The sequence below is a fragment of the Poeciliopsis prolifica genome, unplaced genomic scaffold (genome assembly GCF_027474105.1).
Source record: "Poeciliopsis prolifica strain line A6 unplaced genomic scaffold, Auburn_PproV2 SCAFFOLD029, whole genome shotgun sequence".
NCBI lineage: Eukaryota > Metazoa > Chordata > Actinopteri > Cyprinodontiformes > Poeciliidae > Poeciliopsis > Poeciliopsis prolifica.
The window spans coordinates 2,204,031-2,230,320 of NW_026562404.1; the positions used below are offsets into that span (position 1 = coordinate 2,204,031).

General features: G+C 36.1%; 1 protein-coding gene across 9 annotated transcripts in view; it reads right to left on the minus strand.

Annotated features, from left to right (window-relative positions):
• Window positions 1-26,290, minus strand: part of LOC129372415 (neural cell adhesion molecule L1-like protein) — a 59,836-nt gene that overhangs the window by 17,993 nt on the left and 15,553 nt on the right. For 6 of the 9 annotated variants that reach the window (XM_055049721.1, XM_055049717.1, XM_055049722.1 and 3 more), the window contains exons 2-21: window positions 18,564-18,716; window positions 18,007-18,115; window positions 17,726-17,913; window positions 17,510-17,632; window positions 13,456-13,626; window positions 13,218-13,256; window positions 12,936-13,041; window positions 12,241-12,422; window positions 12,030-12,164; window positions 10,711-10,851; window positions 9,603-9,714; window positions 8,688-8,851; window positions 7,952-8,117; window positions 6,003-6,127; window positions 5,780-5,881; window positions 2,235-2,432; window positions 1,828-1,898; window positions 1,010-1,232; window positions 822-857; window positions 8-123 (exon numbers count right to left, since the gene is read on the minus strand). In XM_055049721.1, coding sequence (XP_054905696.1) covers window positions 8-123; window positions 822-857; window positions 1,010-1,232; window positions 1,828-1,898; window positions 2,235-2,432; window positions 5,780-5,881; window positions 6,003-6,127; window positions 7,952-8,117; window positions 8,688-8,851; window positions 9,603-9,714; window positions 10,711-10,851; window positions 12,030-12,164; window positions 12,241-12,422; window positions 12,936-13,041; window positions 13,218-13,256; window positions 13,456-13,626; window positions 17,510-17,632; window positions 17,726-17,913; window positions 18,007-18,115; window positions 18,564-18,642 — 2,586 coding nt within the window. In that variant the 5' untranslated portion in view covers window positions 18,643-18,716. Of the gene's footprint in view, window positions 1-7; window positions 124-821; window positions 858-1,009; window positions 1,233-1,827; window positions 1,899-2,234; window positions 2,433-5,779; window positions 5,882-6,002; window positions 6,128-7,951; window positions 8,118-8,687; window positions 8,852-9,602; window positions 9,715-10,710; window positions 10,852-12,029; window positions 12,165-12,240; window positions 12,423-12,935; window positions 13,042-13,217; window positions 13,257-13,455; window positions 13,627-17,509; window positions 17,633-17,725; window positions 17,914-18,006; window positions 18,116-18,563; window positions 18,717-21,472; window positions 21,494-21,904; window positions 22,091-26,290 lie in introns of those variants that run through there. The other 3 variants (XM_055049718.1, XM_055049719.1, XM_055049720.1) reach the window with 3 other exon arrangements.

Here is a 26,290-nt window from a genome sequence, read left to right on the forward strand (position 1 = left end):
AACTTACATTGTAGCCTCCTAAATGACCTCGCACTGTCGCTGGGAGAACTGGACTCCAGCTGACTCTGAGAACGGTGGTGTTGATCACCTCCACTGCTACATTGTGTGGTGCTGCAGTCGGAACTTAAAAAAAAGTAAAAGCAAAAAAAAAAAGTTACAAATCCCAATACATAGGGATTTTGACACTACAAGATATCTAAAAATTTAATCTAACAAATTAATTAAGATTAAGTAAATGATTTCAACATCAAATTTAAAATAACATAAAACGTCATTGTCATTTAAGAAAATGTTAAAAGATTTTAGTTCTCACGGAGATGTTAGAAATAAGGATTTTTTTTTTATTGGGTTAACATAAAACAGTAAACTAAATTATAATAAAAATTAGTACAGTGGAAAAACACTTAAAAGGTCTTTGTTTGGAGTGTGTAGTATAGAGTTACTGTAACTTTGGTTAGAGTCACAAATAAAAATGTGAATTTCATAAAACAACAATCAAAACAACTATTTAACTTAATAGCAATTAGAGTTGTATTCAAAGCTAAATAATTCTAAATCCTATTACTGCAGTTTCTAAAAAGTTAAATAAAAGCAGTGCAGATCTTGATTCTTGATCTGTCAATTCTCCCAGAGTTTTTGACTCAGAGGTGAAAATTTGACTTTCTTCTCTGATACAAAGGTTATCTGCCACCTGGTAGAAATAACAATAGTGTTTCTCTTTTATTTGTCAGAAAGGTCAGAGGGGAGGAGATGTCACAAGTGCACACCTGCACATGGTAAAAACATTCAAGTAAAGGGGGAAAATAAGAAAAGAACTTAACCTGACACATTTTCCTGGAGACAGTGCCAAAAGACAACTGAGGAAGCAGATGGAAAAGATAGCACAGGAAGTTCAAAATAAAGAATGAGAACAACAATAGCCTGGTGTGAAAACTAAGGCTTCAGGGTTTCTTAACTTATCAAACATTAGAAAACACATAAACTGAGCTGACAAGATCATAGGACTCACTATCTTCTCCGGAGTAGCCAGTTATGGGTTTTGGTTCTGGACCCCAGCCCAGGCTGTTCCTGCTCTGGATTTTGATCTCATATGGTGCAAAGGTGGATGTGTTCCTGACGATAAAGGAGGATCTCGTGACCAGGTGCTCCTGCCATTTATCTTCCACCTCCAGTTTTCTGTAGGAGAGCTTATACTCAAGTCCTGGACCATTGAATTCAGTCGGTAACAGTGGCTACAAAATGAAAGGGAAAAAATTAAATAAATTAAATGAAACCAAGTTTTCAGGCCAATCAGGAATATTGCCACCATGTTCTAAAGCAGGTATTGTCATATCCTGGCTGATTAAGGCTTATTAATGAAATCAAGCCCTAATTCAATTAAAATCTACATTTACTTCCATCTGAAAAGAAGACTTTAGACCACTGTACAGTCCAGTCCTTCCTCTCCATAGCCAAATCAAGACTTTTGACTTGGCTAAAAGTCAAAAGACTTGTTTAAAAGACAGTCTTAAACTAGTCTCTTGTTTAAAACTGGCTTAAGACAAGGGATGCAACAGCTGTAGACTTCGTCCTGGATATAACGTTCCGAGAAACTGAATTTTGGCTTTTCGTTATTTGCAAACAACAGCCATCAAAAGTAACAGAAATAAACACTTAACAGATCATTGCGCATGCAACGAATCAAAATAAATGAGTTTTACTTTTATTATTTAAATGTTTCAATAACATTCTAATTTATTAAGATGAACTTGCATTAGAACAACTCTAGAATCTTAGAAAGGCTTTTTTATTATTAAAATGAGACATTAACATAAAAAACACACTTACATCCCAGCTGATGTCCATTTCGTGGGGAAGGTGGCCATGAATTCTGATGTTTTCTGGGTTTCTGTCTGGTGCTTAAGGAGAGAAATAAATGGGTAAATAATCATGCTGCTGCAAAGAAGCGGATCAGTGGTTGACATCCTTATTTATGCCTGCTGTAATTTACGCGAATTACACTATACTGAAGCCAAGAATTCATATTTAATGATGGAGATATTTTATCTTGCTGCAAATAATGCTTTCAGAGCTACAATGACGTGGCTTTTCTCTCCCCTGACTGGTACAATGTCATATGGCTGCAGGCTGACTTTTAGACTGACACCTAAGGAAAAAAAGGTTCAAAGTCAGACGCTGTCTCGAACCCGCAGATAACCTCACCGAAGCATGCTAATAAAATAGAGGAATCATACCAGCAGGGGGTGTTTTGAGTCTCTCTGTGGGCTCACTAGGTGGTCCAGGTCCGATGGCATTAACAGCATAAACTCTGAACTGATAGTTAAGATCTCCGTGAAGAAAGAGCTCAGCTGTTGCCTGGTTACCGGCGACTTTCTGCAGCTCCTTCCACCTTCCAGGCTCCCAGTGGCTCTCCTCAAACTCCACCACGAATTCTGGACAACAGAGGAGTGAGGATCAGACATATGTAATCAGTGCCTTACTGCTGAAACAAAACAAATAATGGATGGTCTGAGTTAAAACTATAATTGCTATTAACAGAGAAACAGAGACAGTTCGTTCCAGTCAGAAGCTCAAAAATAATCACTTAGAGATGGGTGCCCTTTCTCTGCAGCTTATTGAGAATAGCATGATTAAAGGCATTCTGTCTAGGTCTATTTATGGGCAACAAATTTTTTTATGAACTCCACAGTGTTAATCTCATTTTCCAAAGCAAAGAAATAGCACCCATCGTCAACTTTTTATGGTAAGGGGGACTCGGCTTTGTCCCTTTAACTGAGTGGGCAGATAACCACACACACACACACACGCACACACACACACACACACACACACACACACACACACACACACACACACACACACCCACACACACCAACACACCCCCCCCCCCACACACACACACACACACACATATATATAATAAGTCTAATTTTCATTGCTAAACAGGTGGCAGCAATGTGTCAATAAATAAGTCAACATCAGAGGTGGTTCTTGAATGAATGGCACCCTGAGCAAACCAACAAGGCTTCTCCCCCTTTCAAAACACACATTCATTAAATTTGTGAAATAGCCCTTTAATGTAGCCTCAAATCAGGATGCCGACAGAAATTAATAACAGAAATCAAAATAAGGATGGGAAACATGAATCAGACATGCAGAACTCCTTATGCTGCTTTTTGGATATGAAATAAATCAGAACCACTTTGGTCTGTCTTTACATTTAACACAAAACAGTCGAATGATATAAAATGCATGAGGCCTGTCTTGAAATAGCTGGAAAAATAGGGCTTATATTATGCTGTCAAAGAAAACAAAATGTTGAATAAGAAAAAATTAACCTTAGGAGCAATTTGAAAAATAGAGAAAAAAAAATCAATAAGATTTTACTTCTCTTAAGACAGTTGAGAATACTTTCTATCATCCATTAGGAAACATATCAACCCTACTAATTTTGAAAGTCTGTAAGAAAGATTTGCCCATTTAAATTCTCATCATCCCTGTAATTTTCAAAACTAAATTAGTCCTTTCTGAAAGCATTAATGAGAAACAAGCTTTCCTGCTGGGTTTTATTTGCACAGACTCCAATGACAGTCAAAGACCCTGAATTTTTCCATTTTTTGAAAAGAAAAGAAAAAGAAGAAAACAGAAAACATTTAGAGACATTAACAAATGCATTATACTCCCATTAAGTATAAAAGCGCCTCAACAGTGGTTGGCAAATTTTACATAATAAGTCAGCTTGCTGTCAAACTATATATATATATATATATATATATATATATATATATATATATATATATATATATATAACTTTTTTTTTAAATCAAAACACACCACTGCAGTAACAAGCTCCCAATAAAAATCTGTAAATCTGTGAAAAGCTAAAAATAATTATTTTGTATTCTGAGTCATATTATCTGTTGGAGTTCTCCTAAACTATGTTGTTGTTAGTGGAGACTCTATTTAGAGTACAACGGTATGGGAGAAAGTTTTATTATTTTTTCCTTGCTTTATTTATTTGCTTATTTGGTCAAATACAGTGGGTATCACCCTGTGTCGAGCACAGAACTCGACACAGGGTGATACCACCATATGTTTGGTGGTACATATGGTTAAAATAGTAAAGGTTGCTGTGTGATTGTCATTAGAGAATAAAGGCAAATTCTCAGTTTAAATATTTATTCCTTATTGCCCAAGACAATTTTGAATTTTAAACAACTACAGGCATTATTATGTAAATACCATCTATATTTTATTAAAATCAAAATCAGTCTGATGCAAATTTGCTCTAACATTCTGCAAGGGGTTAATGTTTCTAATAACTTGCTGGAGATAAATGTTTTTGGGTTTTTTTTACAATGGGCTTTGATCAGAGAGCAAATGTGCAATTTATTGTGTGACAAGCAGCAGAATGACATATTTGCTTAAGGAGACAATCATGCAAGAACTGGTTGTGTGCTTGAAGGAAATAGGCTGGCACAAAAATATCTTCATACCAACTTTCCATAAAGTGTGGAGCATGAAAACACTTTGTAGATTACTTCTGTCATATACAGGAACACTCAGATTACTCTGCAGTTGTCAGATGTGACAGATGGACAAGAATCTGAGTACAGAGAGCTGGTGGACCGCTTTGCAGCAGGGCGTCTCTTTTTTAATGTAAACAAAACAGGAGATGATTGTCAATTTCAGGAGAAACAGAATTAGATCAAACCCCGTTTCTATTTCTGTGATGGGAGAAGAAGTGGAGGTGGTTGAGGATTATAAATATCTCAGTGTGGGACAACAGATTGGACTGGAGAAGCAATAGTGAAGCCATCTATAAGAAGGGACAAAGCAGTATGTACTTCTTGAGGAAGTAAAGATCTTTCAAGTTTTGCAGCAAGATGCTGCAGAGCTTCCATAAATCTGTTGTAGATAACTTCAACTCTTCTGTTGGGGAAGCAGCATCAGAGCCAGGAACATTAAAAGACTCAACAGCCTGATAAACAAGGCTAGTTTTGTTCTGAGGCCGGACTGTGGAACCTGTGGAGATGACGATGCAAAGAAGGATTCTTTATAAAAATCAAGAAAATTATGGACCAGCCTGACCATCCTCTCCAGAACAGTGTCTTCAGTCAGAGGCTTCTTCAAATTAATTGCAACACAGACCCCAACAAGAGATCTTCCCTGCCAACAGCCGTCACTCTCTGCAATAACTCTGACAGATTTGAATTAATATAAATTACAACATTTAATTTCCATTAAGAGTTGATAAAGTAATTTTGAATTTTTGATATAGTAGAAATTGTACAATATTTTGCAAAATGAATACAAGAAAGACAATGTTTATAATGTATTGAAAGTATTTTTTAAATTATTTTACTCTATGCAACAGATGGGCTCCCAGTGTGCTCAAGTGTGAAATATGCAGATGTGCTCCTGCTATAGACCATCTTCTGTTCTTCCTTTTGAAAGATTTAAAATGTGTTTTACTCATTATGCATGTTTAGGAACATGTTTGTAGTAAGAAAAATGCCAATTGTGGATCTGTTCAAAATTGTTTTAAGACGACAGAATATTTATAAAAGCCTAATTGTGTCATAATTATTTATTGATGACATCACTATGTGATCTAAAATCTAATATCAAACAGAATTGGAAAAAGTAAGGGTACATGAGCAGCTGCTGATGATCTCTGGGTAAAATGTTGCTAAGTATTAAATTATTCAGCAAAACTCCTACTCCTTCCCCTATACCCGACTTCAGATGCTCTGCTTTATTCTGTTTAAAGTTTTACCTTTCACGGAGCTGTTGTGATCACTCCCTGGTATCCAGGACAGAGTCACATTCCTTGATTCCTGATCCGATATCTTTAAACTCATAGGAGCATCAGGAATATCTGCGAATAAGGAGTAAAAATCAGCACAGAAACTTAAAATTATATATATATATATATATATATATATATATATATATATATATATATATTTTTTTTTTTTTTTTTAAATGTGGAGTCATACCCAGTACAGTTAGAAAGGCAGTTGCAGTATCTTCATCAAAACTTGTTCGAGCAATGCATGTATATGTCCCCTGATCACCGATATTCACGTCCCTAATCTGCAACTGGTCGCCTTCCATGTTGTACCTGCAAAAATAAAACATTTGTTAAAGCACAGACAAATAGCCTAAAAGATAGAACAACAGTTACCAAAAAGCTTATTTTGAAGTAATAACCAAATAGAAGAAAAGTGTAAATAAGTTGTAGTTTAGGCATATTTATTGGCATCCATGATTAAGATGTGTAAATCATACTTGAGGTTGACACATTTTTGTTTCAGTAACATAAACTCACATCTACCCTTTAATTTTAGTAGTTACTTGTAAATTTCTTCAACAAAAAATGTACCATCTTTAGAAATGACAGTTGTCACTGAAGTAGTACTGCTAAAATCTATTCTAATTTAAATTTACTTAAATATTTATTTTTATACATTAGGCAAACTATTTTTTCTTTCAAGTTGGTTGGAACATTTACTAACATTAATTAGCAATCTACAACTTTAGGTATGGTGGACAATCTGTAGTGGGGTTCTTTCTCTTCCTTTTTGGCATCCAGAACTACTTGAGATAGCAGGCAATTTCAATAAATCTCATCTCAAGTAAACTGAAAATCAATCACCAGTTGCAAAGAACAAAGGTCTTTCTCTGACTCGAAACATTTTGGGTGGACTAAACAAGATTTGCCGTGAAATTTATTTCACAAATTTTAGCACAATAATAGAAAATTTTAGTACAATTTAAGTTTACGTATATGTTTGGTTTTCTAAAATGGATCCTTATTGAAAAGGTAAAAAAATTGTGGCAAAGGACCATTGAAATGGAAATTAGAATTCATACAGGTACTTATCACATTGTTTGGCCGAGGCTTGGTCATCATATTAAAAATTTACATTTAGATTAATTATGTGTGGAGAGCTGTGTGAAAATGTTCTCAGTGCATCTGGACAGAACAGATGTAGATTTCATCTTTCTGTTGCTGCACAGCACAAGCCCGCAGCAGAGAATCACTATTGCAGATAAGTAAAGAAAAAAAATGGCCATGGAGGTGTAAAAAATAAATGTTTAGCTTAATTCCACACATTTACAAGACAACTATATATTATACATTATATACTAAAACAGATATTCGGTGATGTTGAAAAGCTGTACATTTGCAAGAATAATTAACCATGTTTTATGATTAAAAGCATAAATTTCTAATGTTAAAATTAGGATATTCTCTGTGCATTTCAGACATTTGCAACAAAAAGTGACAAATCATAGCCTGTCATTGACAGTGGTGGAAGGTCCTTCAAAATTAGGAAAATCAAGTGCAGGGCTGTTATCTATTTATCTTATTTGTTATCAATTTGCATCAGAAAAGGGTTTCGGATGCGGCTGCACATCGATGCCCAAATGGCCCTTTGAGCAGTTGGCGCCCTATGTAGCCATCTGTGTAGCCTGTATCAGCTCTTTCTCCCTCTCTTTTTATTAACCAACCTGTTGAACCGCCACCTGGGGATAAGTGCGTGACTGGTAACATAATGACTGACTGATATACTGGTGAATCAATAATTGTGGCACTTAAGATTTGTTTTAGAACTACAGAATTGGGTTAAAATATATTTGTTTACTCTTTATTTATGTCATTGCACTAAAAGATCAATTTCTTTTAAGGGTTAGTACACATTTCTAAAAAAAAAAAAAAGTAACAATGTTGCTGATTCGGTGTCCAGTCCCCGGCTGAGAAAAGCGATCCCTTCATTAAAAAACCAGAGAGGAGTAAAAGGTGTTGTGTGAGAGATGCCTTTGATGATTTCTGTTTTTTCTATACTGTTGCATTAACATATACTGAACAGGTTGAACAAAAGCACCTAGAAGCTCAACAAAAACGACCAACACAAACACAGCCAAAGCAAAGGCAGTTTACCTGAAACTATTCTCAGAAGAGCGAGAGATCTCCTCCCCATCCTTCCTCCAGATCACCTCAAAGGTGCCCTCCAGACTTCTGTCATATTCTGACCGGCACATCAATCGGGCCAACTTCCCACTGACGATCTGCACATCCTGAGGAGGAGCCACAATTTTTGTTGGGTCTGAAGAAAAAGCATAATTTCAGGGAGAGACAAACAGAAAAACGTGATGACTTGAAGACAATAGAATAAATGTTTCTAACTCCAGCAAATTAGCTTCAAATTAATTGGGGCCAATAATTTGGCCCAAATTATTTCAGAGCAAAAATGGGTCTCACTGTAACTGTTTCTGTGATTTGGATGATTAAGCAGTCAATGTTAATCATCTTGCATTGTAAAAAATTATGATATTATAATTGTCTGATGATTGTGGTAATCATTTTTAATGGAACAAGCATTTTTATTAAGGCCAGTAGAAGTAAGCTACCCTGTTCAAATATATTTAATAGCAACAAATAAATTATACTTTCAATTTTAAGTAATAAACATGCAAGTTTTCCATTAAGAACAACATATACACATACCTAAATCTGCATTTTCAATTAACATAATCTTTAAGTACTTCACTAAATAGCTTTGCACACATACTGTAACTGTCTAAGATCAAATATAACTCGAAATAAAAAATGCCGTTCGAGAAACTGTTTTTCGGTTCATTGACAAAAGATGAATGCAAAGATTTTGCTGACGTACCTTTCACGTCCAGCAGAGCTGTGAGATTTGACATGCCTTCTCTGTTACTAGCCATGCAAGCATATTTCCCCGTGTCACCTTTTTCTGCGCGGATGATTTCCAAGAATTGCCCATTTTCTAGAACATGAAATCGTTCTCCTTCAACAACTGTCCTCTCCTTGGTCCTAGATGGAATGATTTTTGAAAATATCCATCAAAGAGACTGTACACATTTGTTTTAGTCTTTCTTTTGTATTTTTCAAATTGATTTCAAATGTGAAAAATGTGTTTGTGTAAGGTTTAAGATTTTATCATTTCCAGAGAAGCAAAATGAATGTTTTTAATTGCAAAACAAGTTAGTATAGAAACAAAAGTGCTATGTAAATTTACACAAAATTTTGCAATAGAATTCTCAATCTTATTTCATGTTTTGTTGTATTCTCCTGAACCCTTTTAGTTCCTTTCTACTTGTTGGAATGTCTTTCTTCTGTTTTCTGAGTCTACAGATGAAAAATATTCTGGGGAAAAAAGCCTAATCTGATGACTTGTGTATTTTCTCTTAGAGCTCCATCTTTCCCCTTATGGTCCCAGATGAATAAATAAATAAAGAAAAATGAGATGGTAAGTTTATTCTAAAAATGCATTAAAATAAAAGCCTTTTCGCAAGTTAGACTTCTGCAGAAAATGCATTTCTAAGACATCAACCTGAGTTGTACCAGGATTTCCTAAGATCAATTTCAATAGAAGCTTTTTCTAATACCAGACTATTTTGAATCTGACATGTAAATATACATCTTTGCTGCTTGTTGCATTAACTAAAATATAGTCTGTTATAGATGTAAATAAATGGGACACGATAGAGGTTTTTATTATTTTAACACACAAAAGATAAAAAATGAGCCTCGTGAGAAGCATGGCAGATTGTTCTCTACTTACCAAGAGATACTGGATGGAGGAGAGCTGAAAACACTGCAGTTCATGACAATATCCTCTCCTTCAATCACTGCATACTCTTGAAAGTCCTTTGTCAGCATAAGAGGTGCCATATCTAAGAGCACGTTGAGGGAAGAGAGATTATAATGGCTTAAATATGAGACTATAAATAGCAGAATACATAGACCCACTCTTTAGAATCCCAACATGATACTTGACTCTGTTCTGTGGAGCTAAACAATTTGAAACCAGAATCGCAGGGAGAACATTTTTCCCAAGGAGGCAACATTAAAACGAGTGTTTTATGCAACATAACCTCGCATATAATAATATCACAATTCATATTTACTGTTATCAAAGGTCCTTATTTGCTGTCTCACACACATTTGCAGTAAATCCCTCATTGTCAAAAGAATAAATTGATTCCAGCCACCAGTAATATAGCAGAGACCTTGAGAAGTACTGCAATCACTACAGTAAATATCTAAAAACAATGGTTGCTACACAACAACAACCAATAAGCATGTCATAAACAATCCTTGTACATTTGAGGTAATGGTTCTGTGCTGTTTCAGAAAACTACTTTTCTGACTTCCTCCAGCAGCTAGCCGTGCAACAATGCTAACAGCTTAAACATTTAATCGCAAAAAGAAATTGAAGTTCTGTGAACTGATGTGTGCAATGATCATCCAACCAGTCATGCAAAAATGTCTGGAGTAGTTTATGGCTCTGCACATATGCTGTGTGTGTGAGTGTGTGTCCATTTTTATTGTGTTTTTTAACCTTGTACAATCACTATGGCATATGAATTTGTTCAGTATATTTTCATGAAATATAAAGTCAAATGGTTTAATTTAATTGTGTTGCATCCATTAACATTTCTGTTATTGGCTCTGTTGACTTTTATAATGTAAAACGTTCAGACTGAAACTCCTGATCAAACCAGAATAATTCTGACCAGCCAGGTCCTGGTATATAACATTAATTAGAGCTATCTAACCACATTTCCTTTCCACAGAGTATGTTAAAAGGAATAGGCTTCTGTGTTTCTGTGTTTGCAGCAAGAGACCTGGCAGGCGGCTCCTGGTTGAAATCTGATGATCTTACTCACTCATGACTAAGACATTGATGTTGGCAAGAACACTGCCATGAGGATTAGAGGCCTCGCACTGGTAGACGCCACTGTCCTCTGGCCCGGCCTTGTGAAGCATCACAGTTTCATCAAGCACTCGTCTGTTGTTCTCTCCGTCATCTGAGAACAACAGAATGTCAAAGCCATCGGGACCAAAGGCGCAATTAGTTTTTTCAGTATAAAATCTGAATGTGTTTTTTCTTTCAAATGGATTCTTTGTACTAAAGCATTATTTAATCACAAAAGAACAAATATTTGATTAAAACATGTTCTGTAATTATCAAGGAAACAATTTTCAGTGATTACTTTTTTGAGTTTTGAAGAGATTTTCAGATTGAAGCTCCAACTGTAGTTTTTAATAAGAAGAAACATTTGATGACATATTTTGAGTTGCAGAATATGAAGTAATCAAATAAAGAATGCCGTCTGCAGACAAACTAATAATCTTAAAAATATTTTTGATATGATTTAACCATTTGTTAAGTCACTTGCTTTGCTACAAAATGTATTCAATAACGATGCTTAACAGGCTTAGTTCATGGTTAGCTTTAGTAAAATAAGTTTGTAAAATCAACTCTTATTCGTTAATTCATGAAGCCCTTTAAAATCCAAAGGCAACCAAAGTGCTGTAAAGGTCAATCATGAAATACAAAGTTGACAAACAATAAAAATCACCAGTAAAATATATACAATATAAAGGAGTGACTTGATGTTCTCTGAAATTAAAAGCCAATTTGAAAATATTTTAATTAATTTAAAGCGCTGCTAGACATCACAGCATCCTGGGAGCTGCGGCTGAATAGAGGCTGTCTCCCGTGGCAACAAGCCAGGTTCTGGGAACAGCCAATAGGTTGAGATCTTTGATTTCTCCAGGAGATATGAGGAGATAAAAGCTCAGAAAAGATAAAGAGGTGTCAAACCATTCAGACATCCAAAAACTAAAAGCAAGATCTTAAAATCAATTCTAAAAGGAACAGGCAGCCAATGGAGGGAATGTATACACATGCATTTTCCCAGTCATTAATTATACATATGCTCTCTGCGGAGAAATTAAAACTTACTGAGATGCAATGAAGACAGTTCTCCAAGTAAATTCAGTAGTTTCGCTGTACTTCTAAAATTGGTATGCTTTTGCAACAAAGTTTCTCTAATTATCCCTGTACATCCTTAAAGCAGTGAAATGACACCATGAACTCCAGGTTCTGTGGTTTAAATGTAGCTGGACATGCTTTATGTGTTCTCCTTAATGTAATGAGCAACAGAAATAAAACACCACAGCCACGATTATTGTTTCTGACCTTGGAGTATTTTTCCATTTTTTCTCCACGTTATCACTGGGGTTGGTTTTCCATCTGCTGAGCACTTAATGAAAATGTCTGATCCGATCACAGACAGCTGGTTCTGGGGAGGCTTTGTACGCCATGCCGGAGGCTCTGGAAGATGCCAAGAAGAACTATGTTTGTCTCAGCGAAAAACAACGTGTCACTGGCTCTGTCGATAAAGACTAACCTTCCACAATTACATCAAAGTAATGGTCTGCCTTTCCGGCTGAGTTTTCAGCCATACACATGTATTTCCCCTGATCCTTCTCATCCACAGCACTGATGGTCAACAGCTTCTTAAAGTTATTCAGTTTTATCCGATCAGGTAGAGTTTCTCCCATTTTCATCCATGTTAACTTAGGAGTAGGACTACAACATAAAAGAGAAAAACGTTAAAAAATACAAAACTGAATGAGGAGTACTGATGAATAAGCATGAGCCTGCTAGCAACAACAATGTATATTAAGGTTTAAAATGTGTTTACTAGTTAAAAACTGCTGAAATATTATCCCATACCATCTCTAAAAGTTTAATTCATCTTATTCATGTTTTCTCTTTTTTAAACATCAAGCTAAGCAGCATGCTAGTTCAACAGCTGACTGCAGCCTGTCAACCCAAACAAATTTCTCCCATAATAAAGCCATCCTTGCTCCATCTTATTATCACAAAGTCTCTGTAAAAACATTAGAAACCTTGGTGAAGAAAGTTGTTTGCAGTGCACTTTCTCTTAAAGCTCTAGTCTGCAGTGATGTAATTAGATATTTTTTTTGTTGAAAAAAAAAAAAACTCTATATGAGATACCATCATAATAAAATGATCAGAATTACCAGCCCATACCAGCCCATGCTTACAAATGATAGTGATACAGTAAGATGAACATACTATCCTGCTGGTATACACTCAAGGTGCAGATCCTGTCCTTTCAGCAACAGCTTTTCTGTTTGGACACCAGAGGGCAGCAGTAGGCTGGGTGCTCGAACTGGTAGAGCTATGGATGCATTTGACAAAACGACAATCTTTCTCATTTGTGGGCAAAATTAAATCAAGTACCGCTAAAACCACACAGACATGCTTAAAATCAATTGGCTATCAGTACATCTCAGCAAAACACAAATCAACTTCCTGATTAGATAGTCACACATCAAGTCTTTCACTATCACTTACTGGCACTGACACTCTTAGAAGAGTTGTTCTCCGGTTCCACTGAAACAAAAAATCATGACATTAATAGTGCTGGGACAGATGTGTGTTGGTTTCCTAATGTGCATTTGCCGGACTATGATTTCCGTTGGGCATAAACACGACATAATAAATCCCTCCTGTTTAGAGTTAAGAGCATTGAAAATGAGCAGAAACACTTTTGCAATCGTGAATTTAAAAAGAGCGTCAGGGTTTTGCCTACATCTCTCCACCTTGACGGACAAGGGGTCTTTCTGGGCAATGGTACGTATCCTTTGGAAGGCAGCGCAGCAGCTGTAGTCCTTGCGACTGTCTTGTGGTAAGGCATAAGCAAAGTACAGGTTGCCATTGGTTCCCATGGAGACCCTCTCATCTTGCTTTATGTGCTGCAGACCTAGAAAACAGCATATCTGAATCAATAAAGATGTCAATATCAAAAGTGTCTGTTTCCTGACATTTCTTTTCTGCATTTGAAAATCACTTATGAGGTTTAATAACAAAGTAGAATACACAGGAGTATGATATGTGATAAATGAAATGGAAACACCTGTAAGTGATTCCTCATCTAATCATGCTCCATGAAAGCAAATTTGTTTCATATAGATTTACAGTTCAGTGAATTATCAACCCTGAGTTTACCAGATATAGCCATCAATCACTTGTGGTTTTATTCGTGTGAATAAAGAAACCTTCTTTAAATTTACAAAATAAACAAACAACTTCACTCAGATGCACATCATCGTGGCAATGTTTTGAGATTATCTAAGACAAAAGAAAGTTCTTCAGCACTCAACTATTTCACTATGTTCAGGGCATACAGTCACTGTTGTCTCTGGATACATAGTACATGTGCCAAGTCAAATCAATACTGAAGCTGAATTCGTCCCCAAATGTTTTCATTCAGTGCAGCAGTAAGTGTCTCCTCCTGAGCACCTGAAGAACTTGTGCAGTTTTTTTTTTTTTCCAGACATTTGTCTGGTATGTTGGAGACAGATGAGAACTTGTAAGAGGTTCAACAGAAGCAAGATCTCCCTCCCATTGCAGGAGCACTTCAGACAAAGCCTGATGTTATGTTTTACACACAAAATTGCTTTGTTTTTGAAGGAGGTGGGAAAAGACTCCTGATTGGAGATAAACTTCTGTGTCTCAAGTGGGAAGCTTTAATGTCATTCAACTTAAATACATCCACTACGTCACAGCCTTTTGGTTTGAAGGAAGTTCTCCAAGATGGTGCATGCATTTGAAAAACCCTGGATGATGCATTTTGTAGAAGATAAAAACGTCAACAACGGCAGATCTCAGATAATTAAATATCCATCTAATACAGCCCAGTCTGTGTTCTTGGGAAGTAAATCACATCAAGCTTTTGAAGTGCTTATTCAGGTGTGAACAGAGGTGAAACATGCCGAGATTTGAATACTAGTGTTCATTCCTTTTGTGCACCTGAATATTTGAGTGGAAGCAGCAAGAGAGGGCAAAGACATACCAAGGATATCTCTATAATTACAGGTGCTTTACGAGTCCTTTAAGTTTCTGACAGGCGTCTGCTGATTTATTCCTCTTTATCTCATTTTTTTTATCATTTTGTTTTATTATTTGTAGCTGTACAACATTATTAGGATATTTGGATCTGAAACCAGCTGTTTACATACACTACCAGCCTGCCATAATCTTTCTTTCTCTACATCTGACATTGAATCAGATGCTTATAGACAGAGAAGTTTTTATGACTTATTTCAACATCAGAGCTAAACCAGATTGTTTAGCTGTTTGGTAAGCTAAAAGTTAAATTATCGTTCCACACAGCATTCCTAGGTGACATTATGAAAAATAAAAACATGTCAGTCAAGATGTCAAAAGAAAATTGAGGATGTCCATAGTTCTTTCCCATCCTTAAATGCCATTTTCAGAACCTGCACTAAAAAGCCAAGCCATTATGCCTTTTAAGCATCTTTGTCCATACTGAAAGAAGAACTGGGCTGGAAGAAGCCATTACTCCATAGGCAATATAAAAATCCAGGTTATAATTTACAAAGGCATTACAGGACAAAGACTTTCTTTATTTTTGAGACATGTCTTGTTGTCTGATTAAAAATAATGCTAAATTACTTCTTTGTAGGGTTGAGAAGGTGTGTGAGGTTACATGCCACTCAATTCAGTATGTATAAACTTGTGGTGTCAGCTGTGTGTGCACACTGATGTGGAATGTAATTCTGTGGAAATTTGCAAATCTTTACATGCCTGCTTGCTTGTTTACTTTTTTTTTTCTGGCAAAAGTGGCTTTTATTTTATAATACTCAGACAGGAAAGTGTGTTGTGGCAGAGGGGGAAGATATGTTGAGTTGGGACTCGAACTTGTGACAGCAAAAATAAGGCCACAGGCTTCTGTATATAAGTTGCACGTTTCACCCCCTCACCACCGCCACAACCATTTCATTTGATTTTAACATCAGATCTTTGGCCTGATTGATGTGGGGATTTGTTTATGTGTGTTTTTGTTACATAAAAAACAAAAAAAGTTTTAGGCCATTGTGAATTTTTAACTAGAGAGCTATCAAAGCCTGAAAGGCTCATTTCAAAGGTTATAAACACTTGTCTAATGCCTGGCCACAACATTTTTTTCTAAAGGACAACTGCTCCAGTAATTTTCATTCACTGTGAATTGCTGTCTCTACTGCAATGCTCAAAAATACTTTGATCCCAAGCCGTAAATCCCTTCAAGATACAGACAGGTTCCCTGTGCATCCGGATTGTAAGATGAAAGCCCACGTTTTGCATCTGTTTTGAAAGGTATACGCAAGCAAATAATGTCTCCGGTCTGGAAGACTTACACACGTGCATCTCTAATACAGCAGAGCAGCAAAAAACAGTGAAGACGCAAGAGTCCGTCATCTCGCTGCGCTCTCTCTTTTAGTTTGAGCCAGACTACAACAACACACTATAGAATATTTGCAGTTTCAAGTATGGCACAGAACTGACTGCAGAGGTTAAAAAATATGTTTGTCCAGATTCAGTTCTTAAAATGCTTTACTCAGTAAGTCAATTGATCAATAACTGATTCAAAAGTTAGAAGGTTTTAACAAGCTTCACATGAGTCTCTTGTAAATAAGATGTTGGATTATAATAATCCAACATCTGTAAATAGTCTAAAAGACGAATCAGAATTTTTATTGCTGCTAGTTTTAAGATAACAAACCTCACCCTTTGAGCTCCACAGACTGTCTGACTTTGAATTTTATTATATCCCAAAAACTGTGCATTCTCAGCATACTTCCAGCTATTTGCCACATAGATGTTGGAGATGGTTTAACACTCCAGATGTAGGTCACATAATTGGCTGAAAAGCTTTAAATAAAATGGAGGATAATAAAGTTGAGAGAGTTAAGGTTTCATAGCATAATTGTAACCGAAACAACTATTTTCATACAAACTAACGTCATTTTGCTTGTTCTTGCCACACCTATATGCCTTAACTTTTGTTTTTGACAAATATGAATTTCTATATGCATATTTGTTTCACAGTGTAGCAATACTGAATGGTTTACAACTTCAAACCCTGGAGTAAGTGGTGAACATGAACATACAAACTAAAAACCTTGTATACACATGGTACCTGAATAAGCATCTTGTAATGTCAGCACTCAGTAACACAGCCAAAAAGGAATTTGATTAAGACCAAACACGGAAGAGTCAAATTCAAAGTCATACCCAGGATTAAAATGAAAAAGCCTGATAAAACTTGAAAATTGCTGTTCATAGACACTGTCCGTCCTGTCTTTTTGAGTTTGAGCTAATTTTAAAATTATTAAAAATGCTTGGTCTTTAAATTTTAATATTAGAAACAAATCAATAGCCGATTTATTAAACATAAATTAGAAACGTAATTAAAATAAAAAAAAAACAGCCATAATTGCAACAAAAAGTGTTTGAAAAAAGTCTTGGCAAAGGAAACTGACTACAATTTTACAGCACACTGCTCTGATTCTCTTTTCACTTCAAAATTATGCCGTATTTGCAGAACCATTTCAAATTGTGAAAAAAAAAAAAAAAACATTGAGATTTTTTGTTGCAAATCTCAATGTTTAGTGAAACTACTTTCACTAAAAAAAAGTAGTTTTTTTAGTGAAATTACTTTGACTAAATGAGAAAAATAATTTCAGGGGTATATATATTTTTGATGTAGATGGCACACCAGTATTGCATCAGAAACAAAAATTGAAATATTGTGAGTAGTAATTTGTTTTCTACATCAGATAAAACAGGAGCATGAGGCTTACCATGAGTCATCCAATAGATCTGACGTGGGGCCACACCTTCTGGGGGGTTACAGTCAAGAGTAATTGGATAGCCCTCCTTAACGACAATGGGATCAAATGTTTCCTTTGGGAACTTGGGTGAAGCTAATAAATACAAACATTGAAAAAAAAGAAAGATTTTATGACGATCGTGTCAATTTGTTATTTTCCTGATGTTCGTATGTAATCATTACTTACTGGAAAATACGACTTCAATCTCCTCCGTCATGGCAGTTCCCAGCTTATTGGAAGCAAAGCATCTGTATTTACCCCTGAACTGGGCAAAGTGCTTGTTGTGAAACATGAACGTCCCATTTCTGTTGTCTGTTCTGACTGTTGGGATGTTTGGGAGGTTCAGCTCCTGGCCATCCTTTGTCCATGAGTATCTGTTGGAGTAAAATATGTACCCAGATAGTATCTGTCTGTTTTACCCAAGACTTTCCTGGTTTATCTCATCTGTGCAAACTGCCATTACTTACTCTGGTGGTGGGTTACCCTTGGCTTCACATCTTATAGTCAGTGTATTGTCAAAAGGAAGTGCAATAATGGGACTTGTTGTATGGCTGGTTATAGTTGGAGGTTGCTCCACTTTAAAATAAAAACACAAAAGAGAAAGCAGCAAGAATTAAATTGCAACTCACACATTTGTTTAGTCTGGCTGTTTTTGTTTGTTTTCAGCTGTTTCTTTCTGCTTCCTGTGACGCAGAGAGAAAAACCCTGTGTAATCTGAGCAAACGCTGCCCTAAAACACCACAGGAATGCTTGATTGCCATGTATTTGTCACTTTAAAACAAGCCTTCAACCTTTGCCATGCAAACAATTTACCTTAAGCTTTCCATTGTTTGCTAAGAGTTTTTAAAAGCAGTTAACATTCTTGCTCTGGAAAGATAAACAAATGTGTTTCGACATCAAAAAGGTAATGCCATAGTGTAGAAATTTTTTCATTTCAATGAAGCGTTGTAAGTCAACATGACATAATAGGACTGTCAGCAAGTACTACTAAATATAATTTCAGTAAGCTTTGTGTCAGTCCTACCTTCGAAAGGAATATTAAGGCTTGTGACTCTGGATGTAAAGGTCCAAAGCAGAACGAGTAGCAGGTTGCCTGGCCTCATGATTCTTAATGAAGAAAATCAGGAAACGTGTGGATCAGCTCCACATGTGTGGAAATTCACAAAGCACAGTGGACCTGCAGAGGTAGAAATTGGAAAGCAGAAATCCTGTGTTCAGCAATGTCATGTATCAGGGTACGCTCACAGATTAGTGTGCAAGACTTGTTTTCCTGGGATGTGATGAGATTGTAGGTTTCACCACTAAAACACAAAAACATTTGTTATCAAAGGGAGAACTGTCGCATGGAGTGCCATGCTGTTGCGGCCAACATGAGACTTTCTCATCTCAGCTGAAATAATGAACCCTGGACTTCAGGTGAGTGTTTTAAGCTCCATGTTTAAGGCTTACTTAAAGTGAGAGCTGAAGTAGTTCTTACATTTGCCTGGTGTGCAAACATAGTCAACAAATACAAATTAAGAACTCTGGATTTCACTAGTTGATTCCTGGGTTGCTTTTGTTTTGTTTTTTTCCATGGTTATTGTTTTATTCCTTTATTTATTTTGCCAGAGAGATATCCTTGTTTTGATGCATATCCCCCAAGTTTCTCTCTTACTTTAGACAGGACTATTCTTAGTGATTTTGGTTAGATCATTTTCTCACTAAACCAAAAAAAAAAGAGGACATCACACTTTACTTATAAATTTATTTTTTTTAAAAACCTCTTATATTTGTATAAGTGAAAACGATAACACTTTTAGTGTTATGTATTTATTACACATGCATGTCTTTTTGCTTATCAGATGTGGTAAAGTGATGGAGCATTTTTAAACTGGTTGACATAACTTTTAGTCGTTTGCTGTGTACATTTTTCTACTGTGGAAATTAACACGTCTTGAATATTTTTTTACACCTACTAGAATAAATATGTGATTAATTGAAATGTAAAGTAAAACTGGTGTAATGGCACTTTAATAACCTGATTAAAATAATACCTGATGAACATTTTTGTGAAGGTCAATTGATTTGAGATAAGATAAGACAACTTGTCATGCGATAACCATTTATTTGAACTGTTAAGCCGACTGGTGGTGGCATCCCCATGACATGCTTACTGTAAACCCAAAGGGCACAAAGGCTTAGCTGTCGTCTGCTACAATCACTAGATTCAAGATGGCAGTCTATAAATTGGACTAAGTCAGTCAGTGTTTCACAGCTTAGTTCTCAAAGCGCTGAGACTGTGGCGGCAGGGGTGCCTGTGCCAAATGGGTTCACCCTGCAGCTAATCCCAATATCAGGAGAGTAAAGGCAGGGACCTCCAGCAGTCATACAGTGTAATGCTGCAGAACGGCTGTGAACTACCCTGAGCTCTACAGACAACACAATTGTTTTGAACCAGATTTGGGATTAAGCTTCTTTAATTTAGTATCAATTAAACCAAATTAAGAGATTGGGCATTATTTGCATTAGGGGGTTTGGGATTATCTATTGTGGTTTAGAATAAAAACTAATCTGGTCCAGTGTTTATTTCACAGCAATGTCATAATCTTCCTTTTCTCTTAACAATTAGGCGACCCATGCATCATTGGTTAATGTGTGAAATATACAACTGTCCATTGAATTTCTCTCTGCTTAGTGAGGTATGGATTAGGTGAATCCAACAGGAATTTGAAAGACTTAGGGAAAGCATGAAAGCTGTCATCAAACATTATTGAACTTAGAAAGTGTCATTTGTGTTGGTCTGAAAACCCCACATTATTGTGATGTTAATTTGTCATTTTCTGCAAATGAACACCTACATTTTTATTGGTAGCTTGGTCAAAATCATTAGAGTATAAAACAAAAACTATACCTTTACTATACTCTGTAAATAATTGTAGATTTGAAACAACAGAATGGTTTTGCATGCTTGTCGTGTTAAAAAAAAAATAACTTTGATTTTCTAATTTTTTTAGGCCCAGTGCCTTTTATTTTGTCTCAGTTCTCACAATCTCAGCAAAAAGAAGATATGATTCAGTCTTTTTCTGAAGTTGCTTGCTCTGTTTACAAAAATGTTTAATAAATGTGTTTGCCCAAATCGGCTATTGATTAAATGTCACTGGATGTTTTTGTCTTAGCAGATGAGCAAAAACTTTAAAAAAATAAAAACATTTTTGATCACACATCAGTGTGTCCATGTGACAGTGAAATTTGGAACCTAAGAAGAGAGACAAAATTCAAAATTAGCTATTTTTAGCATCAGTGAGGTGAGTACATAAAGTCAGGAAATATACAGGAATATAAAAAAAATAAGTGTAAAATAAAACAGCATTTTCTAAAACGTGTTGGAAAATATCCATGGTTCATTCAGGCTACAAGAGAGTATGAGAGATCTGAGCTTAGAGCAGGTAAAATGATACCTGATTAGAGTGTAGGAAAGTTACTTTGTTTTATACTTTTGATTTATCAACCTGCATGTTGGCACCTTCTAGAAATTTAGAAGGAGTTAACGTCTGCATTAATTTTTGGTTCATAACAGCCATTATGAAGCAAGAATACTTGCAGAGCTACCATGCATGTCTCTAACATTTTGCCTTGGTTCAAATATGTAAGTAAAAGCTTTAGGATGGGCATTGGCTCTGACAGACTCTAAAGGTACTGCACAGGCATGAGAGAAACGATAGAAGCAGTGAGTTTCGATTTAGATCAAATCAAGCACACTAGATCAGACCAGCAATATTTGCAAAGCTGTTGTGAGTAGGAACCCCGCGGCCCTTAAACGACATGAAAAGTGTTGTCTTCTGCTGATGTTTACAACACAGCAACAACCCAAGGCAGTTTTATTCACCAGCAGCAAATCTACAAATTTACTGTTGCACACCCAAAGAACATTATGAAGAAGGCGAATTACTAGACCTGCAAACCAGCCTCTTCAAAGTTAATCCAAACAAACCCAACACCATTCATTTTAAAAGAATAAATCCTTGGAGAGCAGACAGCGAGGGGAGCCTATGTAAACACATAACAAAGCGTTTGTTTTTGGAGCCAAGGGATCTATTACCTGAACACATGGCAGATCACAGTCACAAATCCGCAACGATTGTATTACCTAAGCCATTAGTTGGCCAAAGGCATGAAGAGTGTCAGTACTACACGACTAATCCAGGCAAACACATGCTGTACACAGTGAACCCCACACCTCCTTTCTTCCCCCCCAATAACAAGTCTCAGTTGAGGACAGACGCAACTTCAGCACACATTCCAAATTCAAGCTGTCATAGTTTTGCATGTTAATCTGCTGAAGTTTACAAGGAGGAAATATATTTTCTTGAAGTAAACAATACTCACAATTCTTGAGTCATTTTACATCTTCCACCTTTTCCAGGTGCCAGAGTAAAAAACAATGAATAGTTCACTCAAGCAACTCTTTCACCCTCTCTCTGTTTAACAAACATCTCTGACTTGTCTTTCCTCTTTCACCTCACACTGCTCCTCTCCTGCTGCACAGACACGCCTCACTCCCCACCATTCTACTCAAGCTACTAAAGAAGCGACAGGAGACTCACTGAAGTGACATATGTCGCCAAAGCCTCTCACTTGGCAGAGAAGCTCTCAAATCCCGCGACAATGACCGGGACTAAGACTGCACAGCGGGGGGGGGATGCTTGGATGGCGTTTAAAAAACACCATAAAGGAAGTACAGGCATGCTTTATGCTCTTTGTCTCATTATTTCTCTTGATTTCCTAGATCCTTCCTTTCTCCCTCCGCAAATCATGAGAGGTCATTTTAACTCAGCTTATTCCCAGTGATTTGAAGGCAATGAGTCTCACACTCCCATTGAGAAGACAACAAAGTCATCTGGTTCTACTGAGCCCAACACTTTTTGTGCTTTAATTTCCAAGCATCATTTTAGGTTTTGTTGATAGATGGAACATTGGGAAAAACTTTCAGACAGACTGAATGCTATGGAATACAAATCAAGTTATTTTTTTTCTTCTTAATATTTTTTTCTAAATGTTATTTACAATTAAGTGTGGCTTTTCATCTCTAGAAAAACAATTTAGCTTTCACCAGCATCTCTTTTCGAGCTTTTCAAACAATTTATGTGGTTTTACATAAAGAGACATAATACCAGACAATACAAAATAAATTATTGAAATTGAACAAGCAGGTAGATCAGTTAGTTTCATCTTGTAGGAAAAACTACTGTCAAAGTATATTTTCATATTTGTGTACCTTGCTGGGCAATGTTAAAGTGAACAAACAGGACAAACCAGTGTGGAAATTTATTATCCACCCACACACTGTGTATTTTCTCTAATAATAATAATTTAAGCCAAAATTGCTGACAACAGCTGGATGTTATCCACTAACAGCCACTTTACCTTTAAATTTTGTAATACAAATTAGGTGGGGCTGTCCAAAGTAGGGCTGCACAACATTTAATTGCTCTTCTGCTTTATTATGGCTTCCAACAGTGACATGCTGCATTTGTAGTACGTATCAGTTGTCCACAATGAGACTCCATCAATAGACTGACACTGTTATTGGTCTGCAAAGTGTTTATTTATGACAACTGGAAATAACTGTAATATTGCCTTTGAAACAATCGATTGCAACATTGATAATATGCACACTGAACAGAGTCAGCTTTTGTGCGCACTCCAGGCTGCTAATGTCCCCTTCAAAATAAAGGCCTGATTTTCAAATTAAAATGAACACTTGTCTATAGCTCATTGATAATGTGCTGACAAAATTCCATTAGCAGCCATACACTGCCTAATATGCTGCATCACACAAGATAAATACGACTAATGTGTGAACTGTACAATTAGTGAGGAAATTTAGAAGAAAGGCATTTATAAATTCAGTCCTAGACATTCCCATGCAAGGCCTTACATTGTAAAAATGCAGCATCATTTGACATGTTATAAATTTAGACCTGCAAATCCAGATGAAAAATATTTCCGGCTTTTTCTGCAACCCAGACTAAACTCCCTGTAACTGCTAAAGGAAAGTCTGGACATAATTACACACTTCATTTAAGACCTTTTTCAGTGCATCACATAGACTTAGTTCATGCTTAATGAAGTGCGGTTTGTATAAACTCTGGAAAATAAACTTTAAAGCTTCGTCTCAAATGTAGATGCACATTAACTAAAAGCTTTCAAGGTTGTTGTTTTCCAAAGGTACTATTAATTTTACAAATAAATACAAATTTACTGAGTATGAGTACATATGAAGTATGACAGCATACCTGAATCAGTACACCAAAAGTTTTTCGTCCTTGAAATTATGTCTCAATTGTCTAAATGTAAATCTTTAGTAAACATCAATATAATGTTTCAGAAATGTAAAATACATCAAAGAGTCATTAAATGACACCACAGGAACTCAGGCCCTCTTAACAGCTGGTAATACTATGGCCTTGCTTATTCAGATGCAATAGACATCTTTCAGTAAAACTCTTCACACAAGGTATCAAAATGAATCTTGAGTGATTACACCTGAGGTTCCTGATTTACATGGAAATAATGTGATTTATCTTAATGGGCTGTTTGACATTATTCAGCTTATTTAAAAAGAAATTAAATTATCTTAATTATAATGCCTCAAAAATATTTAGAGTGTTTTGATAGTTTTTAATTTTCTCACGAAACATCACAAACGTTAATGTATCTCATGAAATGTAAGGAAAATGGTACATGTTTTTCAAAACTATTTTACAAACATAAATCTAAAAAGTGTGGTGTGAATTTGTGATCCTCTTTATTCTCGCTCACTGAAAATAATGCAGAGCCATCAGAAGTAAAAACAACAGCATAACAACCCTGAACATGCAGCCAGAGCTATAAATCAAAGTACAGGCATAGGTGGGATGGTCTAGTTAAAGTCCAGATCTAGGTGCAATTGAATATCTGCAGCAAGACTTGAAAGTTTCTGTTCACAGACACTCTCCATCTAAGCTGAATGAACTAGAGCCGTTTCACAAAAAAGGTTGGCAAAAATTTAGGCCAAATGCACACAACCCTTTTTAGGTCAGAATTTGTTTCTGAACAAATCAATAACATTTCAAGACACTGAATGTGAAAATGTCAATATATATTTCAGTACAAATGATTTTGTGAACTGACAACATAGAAACTTTTACATAATGACACACAACAATGTCCAAACCAGAACATAAGGAATGCTTGTAAAACAAATGAGAGGCATATGTCTTTTGTGCATTCAAACGAGGCGACAGAGTTGCTCCTCCTCCAAATCTTTGTCATGTGGTATTTCTGTCCCAGCTTCCTAAGCCTCAAATATTTCCTACACGACAATAGAAACAAACAACAAAAGGGTATTTTGTTTCTCTTTTTAATTAAAGCTTAATAAGGACAAGTACAATAATAATGACAGAAATCGGGAGAACAGAGGAGGGAAAAGCTCAACCTGAAACAATAACAAGTAAATGTAAACTGAGTATGTAAAATGATTGTTCTTGCAATCATGGCAGATTATCTAATGCTGAACCAGTAAAGAAGTCCAAATCATCACACTACCTCCACCATGTCTGACTACATATGGCAGATTTTCTTTTTCTGAAATGCAGTGTTAGTTGTACATTAGATACAACTGGAAACATAAGTTCCAGGAAGTTCCAGTCTTGTCTCATTCATCCTTTTCCAAACGTCTTTGGGGTCCTCAAGATGTCCTGTATGAAATCTTGTTTCTTTTGGCCAGCATTCATTTTGACCTTAGATCTCTCCAATGGATGTTAATTTTGTCCAATACATTTCTTCAATTGGTTTTTCTACTCTTTGGGTTTGATTGCTTAAAATAAATAAGATTAAAATCAGTGTTTGATTATTTGATATTTTGATCTTGACCTTAGATAATCAAGATAAAAAAATTATAAATTTCAATTTCTGGTCGATTGGATAGTTTTTCTATGTATTCCTATACATAGGAAAATTATGTCTTTACAAATAAAAACTGCTATGCAAGCATTAGACACATGTCAAAAGGACTTAGCTGTTTAAAGCCAGACTTCACTTTAAACAACACTCCTTCCTTAGCCTCTTCCAAAACTGTCAGTGCCCCAACATGCAGCTTATTTGTATTCCAGCTCGCTAAGTTCTTAGAAAAAATACTGGAACCGCGCATGCCTGGAATTTGCCCAAACAGCTCTCTGACACATCAAACACGAGCTTAACAAACCTGCGTTTCCAGTATAATAAAAAGAAACAGTAGCACAGCACATCTGCAGTGTTGACAGGCACGATAGGTTTGAAGTAAATGGACATAGTTCATATTCCACAACATAAACACAGTTCGACAAAAAGCTATTAAAACTTAACAACGGCATGTAAAACATGACAAATACTTTTTAAGGTCTCCTTGTGCTCATTTTACTAAATGTTCATCATTTCTGAAAAACTACTCCGATTTGTTCTCCTTAACCCTGATCATTCTCCCCTGGCAATCCAATTTAGCAAGCACACCAATTTTTAAATGATTACTGGTTAGTTTTATGCAGAATCACTCCTTCATTGTTTGTAATGAATGGTTTTCTCAGTGTGCTTTAGGTGTGTATCGGTTTGTGTGTGTGGCTCATCAACGTTCACTCAGTTGGGGTTTAAATGCTTCCTGTGCTGGAACACTGTGATTAGTGGACTGACATGTAGAGAGCTGCCTCCTGAAAAGGAGCTGGCCTTGCACGCAAATACATAACACGCTATGACAAC